This window comes from Solanum dulcamara, chromosome 7 (assembly GCF_947179165.1).
Source record: "Solanum dulcamara chromosome 7, daSolDulc1.2, whole genome shotgun sequence".
Lineage (NCBI taxonomy): Eukaryota > Viridiplantae > Streptophyta > Magnoliopsida > Solanales > Solanaceae > Solanum > Solanum dulcamara.
In genome coordinates, this window is record NC_077243.1 from 66,082,572 (window position 1) to 66,091,148 (window position 8,577).

Below are 8,577 nucleotides of genomic sequence, written 5' to 3' on the forward strand. Positions count from 1 at the left end.
GTTGAATGGAAGTGGTAATGGAATGTGCTTGCTTTGTTCCCCCTTGATTGATAATTAAGCACTTGATTGAACTAAGATAATATCCAACCAGTAAAAATAGTATTCTGATCAAACATTGGAGGATCTGGATTACTATCTGTGGTCTCTATTAATGTTAAGATTTTCTTTTTCTGGATAAATATCTAGATTAGGGACTTGAAAGTTTAAATTTTCATTAATATGCTTGATTTGACTTCTGATAGATTAGTTATAGTTACAGTGCTGCAAAATACCATTTTCGATATCTTGTATGCTTGAAGAATTTTCTGTTTGGATGCTTGTGGTGTGATATTGACCTGTACATCCTTACCCCCTTTTGGTAAATACCTCTTGTGGCATCCTGCTAATTTTTTTCTCAATCTTTTTTATTACTGAGTTCCATATTGTGATGTTCTTAGCAGTTGCTTCTAATGTGGTGTTCTTAACAGTAGTAGTAGCAGTTGCTTCCAATGGAGTGGTAATTCATGCCAAATGTCTATCCTATTATTTAATAGAAATGATTTATTTAATGCCAAATCTCCTTTGTTCAGATTATTTACATTCAATCATGTCGGAAACTAGTAAAGCACGAAGTAATGCTAAGTGGGATGATGATGCCAACATTAAATTTATAGATTTGTGTGAAAATGAGATTAGACAAGAACATAGACCACACACTCATTTAAATAGAGATGGATGGAATAATGTTGTTGAAGGATTCAATAGAGCCACAGAAAAAAACTACGATAAAAAACAAATGAAAAATCATTGGGATAACATGTAAAAAGATTGGATTCTTTTTAAGAAGTTGATGAGAGGGGAGACATGTTTAGGATGGGATGCCACGAAAAATACAATTATAGCAGATGATGATTGGTGGGAGCGAAAAATTAAGGTACATTTCTCTTCTGCTTTTTCACTATCTATATCCATGCATTTATCACTGCCAATAATTTTTGGAACATTTTTCTCCTGTTTCTGCACATTTATTTTATCATCAACATTTATTTTGCACTATCTTTCTTTTTTCTTTCATTGTTAAATTGCTTGGTTAGTTTAAAGTAGTTTTTGATTTTTTGGTTACAGGAGGATGATCGATACAATAAGTTCAGGAAAGTAGATCTTTCACTTCTATGGTATCGCTACTATGCGTTATTTTCTGATATTGTTGCAACTGGAGAAAGAGCATGTGCAGCAAATCAAGAACAAATGTCTGGAATACATTGGAGTAGATCTTGATGAAGAAGGAACAAGTAATATTGGTGGCTATGACAAGGAACACTTGGTCAATCCTTGTGATGAAGGAAATGATGAAAATGATGATATACAGAATGTGGAATCTATTATATTTCCTAAGACGTCACTTAAAAGATGAGGTTCAATTGATGATACTGGCACTGGCAATCAAGTCAAAAAAATAAGGCAAAATCAGGTGCGGCATCATTCAGAGAGGATATACACTCTTTAGTCGAGTTTATGTCTAGTAAAAGCACTGCTACATCCCCTTCGGTAGATGATCCCGTCATCGATAAGTGTATGAATATGTTGGCAAATTTTTCTGATATTCCTCCTGGGAGTGGAAAGTACAACTATGTTTGCAACATATTTCTTAAGAAGGATGTACGTCAACTGTTTCTTAAGATGGAAACTGATGAAGCTTGAAAATCTTGGTTGGAGTATAACTATCAGTTACACCTTGAGAAAATGGGATGATTGCATTGCTATGGTTGAATGTTTTTATTGTTTAATGTTCGAACATTATAGTTGTGCGTGTAAACTTTATGTTTTGTTAATGTTGTGTTGACGTTGTGGTTGTGCGTATAAACTTTATGTATTGTTAATGTTGTGTTAACGTTGTGGTTGTATCCTTAGACCTTATCATTATTGTTGTTGTGTTGGCTTTAATGAATGTGGGAACTTAATGTATTGCTGTGATTGTTTTTCTTTGATGGAATAGCAATTTGAGATTTACAATGTGATTTTTCGAAGATAGAAATGAGTGCACTGAAATGATGGAGTTTCTAAAAAATCTTGAAATTTGGTTGTTGGAAAAACTTTCATTCTTTACTAATTTAAGGCATTTTTATTTTCAGTTAAATGGAGAGTTGGGATATTAGCAATGTGGTATCTCCTCATTTAAGTGATTTGTTAGATGATGAAGATCAAGAACTAGAAGAGATTCCGAGAGAGCAGAAGGAGTGGATGGCTTTATGTCATATAACAGGTAAATACATTTTGATGTATTGTGAAAGATACCTATGCAAAGAACCTTGTCGTACATCAATGCGCTCTAGAAATGAGTTTATCCAAGAGATATTACGAGGAAATGAGACTCGTTATAAAAAATTCCGACTGAAGAAAGCGGTGTTCATTGATCTATCCAATGACCTAACTGATAAATATGGGCTTAAACCCACTCGTGGAATGTCTATACATGAAATGTTAGGCATAATCTTGATGACTTGTGCACATGGAGTTGAAAATCGAATGATACAAGATATCTTTCAACATTCTAGAGAGACAATTCATAGACACTTTCATAGTGTTTTAAAGGCCGTTTGCAAGCTTGCAAGAGATATCATTCAACCACATCCAAATTATAATGATGGTTGCGATGCTCACAAGCCATGTAAACAAAGATATCTCCCTTTCTTTAAAGTAAGTACCCCATTTATGATAATTTGTTATTTTGCATTATAGCTAATTTTAATTTTTTTATAGTGCATACCCCTACTTCCCGACCAAATCCCTTTCCTCAACCAACCTAGCGTATGTACACCCTTACTAGTATTAATTATATATAAACTTTTTTTCTACCGTCAAATTGTCAATATATAAAATTAAATTCATTTAACTAAGATGCTTTACTAGTTATAGCTACTGGCCAACTGTATTAAATTTTATTTAACTAAAAAGTTCATGACATACTAACTAATTAACATAGAACAAAATGCACCATGCCTTACTTAAATTAGTAGTTTAAATATTAAATATTAAATAAATCAACGTCACACAATTTTTGTTTGACTCAATCAATTCAATTAATACCCTACCTTCTTAATATATTTGCATCAAGTTGTCCAAAATATGGCATAATACTAAAAATCTCTCTTAATTTACATTCACTTCTTGTAGGACTGTATTGGAGCAATTGATGGCACACACGTTAAAGCTAGATTACCGCAAGGTCAAGAGATACCATATATTGGACGTAAAGGTTATCCGTCTCAGAATATTCTTGCCGTTGTTGATTTTAATATGTGTTTTACATTTGCATGGGCTGGATGGGAAAGAGCAGCTCACGATAGTCATATATTTGTTGATGCCCTTCGTAGAGAAGAGCTCAACTTTCCACATCCACGCGGAAACAAATATTAGCTAGTTGATTCAGGATATTCACACATGAAAGGATACATGGCTCCATACAAAGGAAATAATGTAAGATATCACCTAGCTGAATTTCGCCGCGGTGCAACTCGACAATTGCGAGAGCCAAGAGGATGCATTGAGAAATTTAACTATTTACACTCTTCTTGTAGAAATGTAGTAGAGCGCACATTTGACGTTTGGAAAGTAAGATGGTCTATTTTGAGAGACATGCCATACTATCACATTGACACACAAAGGGACATCGTACTTGCTACTATGACCATTCACAATTATATTAGAAAGAAATGCAATGTGGATGATGTATTCCAAACAACCGAGAATGAGATCTATATTCCATCGGTTGATTCTAATGATATTGGCACAACTTCAAGAGCTAACAATGTAGATGTCCAAGATGTAGGAGAACAAAATGATGTCTATTGGTTGGGGTTTCGTGATATGATTGCTAGTGACATTTCTAATGCTTGATGCTTGTATTATATGAATATTTTCCACTTCTTGTATTTATAGTGGAGTGGTTTCGGTTGGAAACAAAAGATACTAAAGCAACCACATTACTCCAACAAACTTCATTAGAAAGTGTAAATGAGACATGTATTTATAAAAAAAATAACCTAAATAAATATTTTATTTAGAAACATTTTATAAATTACTTAAATAAAAATTTATAAAAAAATAACTTAAATAAGTTAAATAAACATTTTATTTAGAAACATTTTATAAATTACTTAAATAAACATTTTATAAAAAAAATAACTTAAATAAACATTTTATTTAGAAACATTTTATAAGTTACTTTTGATTAAAATCAACTTTAGAGTTTAAAAATCTTTTAAATCTACTTATTATGGTGTTAACATCTTTAAGGGTATTTCAGTTATTTTGACAGCCAAACACATCAACAACTTATTTTCAGCATAAACACTTTTATCCAAACACTCAACTGCTTATTTATAAAAATAACTTTCAGCACATAAAAGTTTTAAAAGCACTTCATACATAAAAGTTACTTTTTTTAAACTCATCCAAACGGGCTCTAAATCTTTTGGCAATAAGATTTAAAACTAACCACATTTGGTTCAAATAGGATATAATTGAAATGAATTGTGAATAATTTGGCTAAAATTGATATGAATTGAATAAAATTGAATATATAAGGTTAGCAAATAAATGGATTTCTATTTAATTAATAAAAATACTACACACATAAAATAAATAAACAAGTAATAAATTTTATATGCATACGTGTATAAGATGTATTAAAATAGATATGCAATATATATATATATATATATATATATATATATAGTCTTTGTCCCAAACTTTCCTTTAACAAGTAATACATAAAATAAACAAGAATAAAAATAGATAGTAAAGTTTAAACAATAATTTACATTTAATGCATAATTTGAAGGTTTCACTGAAATGTTCATTTTAAGTTCATTTTATATAGTTGTCAAACATATGACTGCGAGGGTATGGGCAGAGCATTGCAAACCAATTAACGATAATGTTATTAATCTTATCATGATTTAAGCAGTAAACAAAAATAAAATAATTCAGTACAATAAGACAAGCTAATAAAATAAAAAGTAGAATTTTGAAAATGAACCAGACAAGAACACACACATAGAAATTACAGAATAAACGTTTAAGATCAAAGCCTGGAGTCTTAGACAGGCAGTTAATTATGAAATTATTTTTCAAAGAAACATAACAACAAATATTTGAATCTAGGGACCAATTAAATTAAAGTACAAACAGAGACACAAAATTGTCAAAAAAAATAATAAGACATCTTCGAGCAACCAAAATCATATCCTTACTATGAAATCTTAAACACGAACAACACTACTATATTCAAAGATTCAACTCTACAATCGAAAAATAAAAATATACAAAACTAAAAGGAGGAGATATTACCTCTTCCGGAGCAGTGAACTGGAGACGACGAGCGGAGAGTGATTTTACTTCAAACTCACCAAAAAATATTAAATAGAACTTGAAAGAAAAATATAAAATCTGAGTCTCAAACCTTTGTGGGTTTGATTTCTAAGAATACTATTTTCCAATCTTGAAATTCCAACTCTGTCTGTTTTTTTCCCCTCATTGATGACCACCAAATATCCTCTATTTATAGCAAAAAAGTAACAATTTGAATCCTAATATACCAATTGGAAAGAAGGAAGGAGAAGTCAAGTAAGAGGAAAATATACCCCTGAAAATTCGAATTCGATCTTGACATTCTTGGATTCGTATTAGATTTGAGGGATATTTTTCTAAGCCAAAGTTAATAATTGAGGGATCGAGAGAAAGAGATTACCGTTTGGACGACGGATTTGAAATGTCGTCGGAGTTCGTTGTTCCTGTCGAGGAAGAAGACGGAATAGTGTGTGAGTACGCATGATTTTGTACGTAGGTGTGTATGCTGAAGGAGTATATGTTGCTCTGTAGATGTACTCGCATTGGGATCATTTGTTTGGCTGATGTAGGAATTAAATTTGGAGAAAACGAGTAGGCTGATATGAGTGTGTCGGTTGTTGGTTGTTGTTGTTGTGGGAATGATAATTGAATAAGTCAGTGGGGTTTTGTTGTATACGTGTAAAAGGGGAAAATGGATTATGGGGGAATTGTTCTTTGGTTAGTGTGGTGTGCTGTTGGTTTGTAGTGGTGTACAGGTGTAGGATTGGTATATATTTGTACGAAATTATGTAGTTTAGTGCTATGTATTGATGTGTTGTAGTGTTGTAATTGGGTAGGTTAGGTGTTATTGGGTAGGAAGTTGTTTAGTTGTAGGTATTAATTAGGAAATTCGACTAAAAATTTAATGGGACGAATTAACATTAATTAATTAACGAGCTTCATAATCTCGATAAAGTAAAATAATTAATTTAATTTTAAAAATTAATTAGCTTGAATAAAATCTATTAATTAAGCCAAAATATTTAACAAAATATTTAATTAAAACAAAATCTTTTTGAGATTATTTTTGAATAATCACAAAAGTAGTAATGAAGGATATAACTATATATAAATATATATGTTCCAAATTATAAAAATGACAAAATTAATTAAGAATAACATGAAAAATATTTTGGATTTTTGCAATCAAATTATTTTAATTTTTTTTTAAAATTGAAGAAGTTCGAAAACTAATATAGGTTTGTGGAGAGTCAAAATTGGGTGTCAACAACATATCCCTTTCTTTGGATAGGGTTGAGAAAGAGATCCTGGACAAAAAAACTTGACAAGTCCAATTTTGACCGACCACATTTCATCATCCTAGAAGGGAGTTTGGTACGGACTTTGGAAATTATCGCCGGACTCTGGTATCGATTTTCCTACATATTTCAGGCTATATGAGAATTTGGGTCATTTGTAGTTCAAGACGCTTGATTTGGTACACGAATTTAAAGAATTCAAAGAGCTATCCTGGTGTCGGATTATGGAGAAACCAGAATGCTCGGGAATGAGATGAGGAAGTTAGAGTACAGTCGATTTTTCAATATCGAGCCCGCCTATATATCCTTAAACTTAGGAATCTGATTGTTTGTAGTTCGACTCGATCGATTGAAAGGGATATCTTTTATGCTAAGATAACCTTCGGTTGGGAGGAGTGACAATTAAATTGAGTATGAAAAAGAAACTTGAAATCTCTTAGCCATGAATGTGGCACGCTTCACACCCATAATTAAGAACTTACATAGCCATAATTTATAAAGTTCTTGGTATATTGTCACTCAGATTGAAAAGTTGCTTCCCGTGATAGTTGAAGTTTTCCAGATGTGAAATTAAAATTGACGAACTTAAAGAAATACCCACATGCCTTATGATAGGGGCGTGGTTTGATTATGATGGAAGTCGCTCTACAACTCCTGTCTTAAGTGTTTGATACTCCTCTTCAGACTACGTCCCAGTTTGCTGCTAAGAAAAAGTTCCATAGTGTGATGCATCCTTTTTTATGTCATCCTCACCTGTGGTTTATTTGATAATTCATCCTCTTGGATGCTCTCGACAAATACTGAAATAAAACACATTAGTAGAAATCATAAGGAAAGTAGTGTCTTTACTATGTCGGCACGTCAGCCTCCTCCGATTTTGACGTAAAGCAAACAAAACATACTTTCTAAGTTGATGTGATTTATAATATTATTTTTCGAATGCCACTTTTTTTCAATTTTGATGCAATATGCGATGAGTTGATATAATGCAATATGATGATGAATTGATATGATGCAATATGATGATGATATCCCTCTCGGCAATGATATGATAATGGCCCTTTTGGAAATTACCACTTATGGTAATATAATATGAATGACCCTCTTGGCAATAGTATTACCACTTCCGATAATATAATATGAGTGATCCTCTTGGCAATTATCACTTTCGGTAATATAATATGAATGACCCTCTTGGCAGTAATATTACCACTTTCGATAATATAATATGAATGATCCTCTTGGCAATTATATTACCACTTCCAGTAATATAATATGAATGAACCTCTTGGTAATTACCACTTCCGGTAATATAATATGAATGACCTTCTTGACAATTATATTACCACTTCTGGTAATATAATATGAATGACCCTTTTGAAAATTACCACTTCTGGTAATATAATATGAGTGACCATCTTGCCAATGATAATGATAATGATGATGATGTCCTATTGATAGGATGATGATGCTTCATTGGTAGGAATGATGATGCTTTATGGATAGTATGATGATCGATATCCATCAGATGCTGATATTTGATCGATTTTTGCCATGGTATCAAATATTTTGGCTAGTTGCACTTCAAACCTTCTTCGATATTTGATGCGACTTAGTATGCCCATTAGATATCTTTGACGCTGGATAATACAATTTGAGGTCATTATAGACGCTTGCATGCTTTGAAAGTAGCTCTTTTTCCTATTACTATACTCAAAAGGAAATAAGTAATAGACACATTGTCGTTCTAACTAACGACTGAGCAAAAATCTTAAGGAAATTTTTTGAGAATGTGTACACAGTGCCTGATCACTTCGGCATTAGTGCACGAATATCATACTCATTTTCCAACACTTTATATTAGTTGTGGCTCATGGTTTGCTGGAGATTTGAATGAGGCATTGTTGCTTGTATTTTGAATGTCTTATTTTCGTCTAATGAATCCTAA

General features: G+C 32.0%; 1 protein-coding gene and 1 pseudogene across 1 annotated transcript; both read left to right on the plus strand.

The window, feature by feature from the left end:
• Positions 1-444: 444 nt before the first annotated feature.
• On the plus strand, positions 445-2,225 carry LOC129896977 (L10-interacting MYB domain-containing protein-like; annotated as a pseudogene).
• Positions 2,226-3,432: 1,207 nt separating this feature from the next.
• LOC129894809 (uncharacterized) lies at positions 3,433-3,876 on the plus strand. The gene has a single exon (XM_055970442.1). The coding sequence runs from the start codon at positions 3,433-3,435 to the stop codon at positions 3,874-3,876; it is 444 nt and encodes a 147-aa protein (XP_055826417.1).
• The last annotated feature ends 4,701 nt before the right edge of the window (positions 3,877-8,577 follow it).

Bases quoted from the DNA above. Each gene is read 5' to 3' on its own strand.
- LOC129894809 (XM_055970442.1), top strand. From the start codon at position 3,433: ATGGCTCCATACAAAGGAAATAATGTAAGATATCACCTAGCTGAATTT.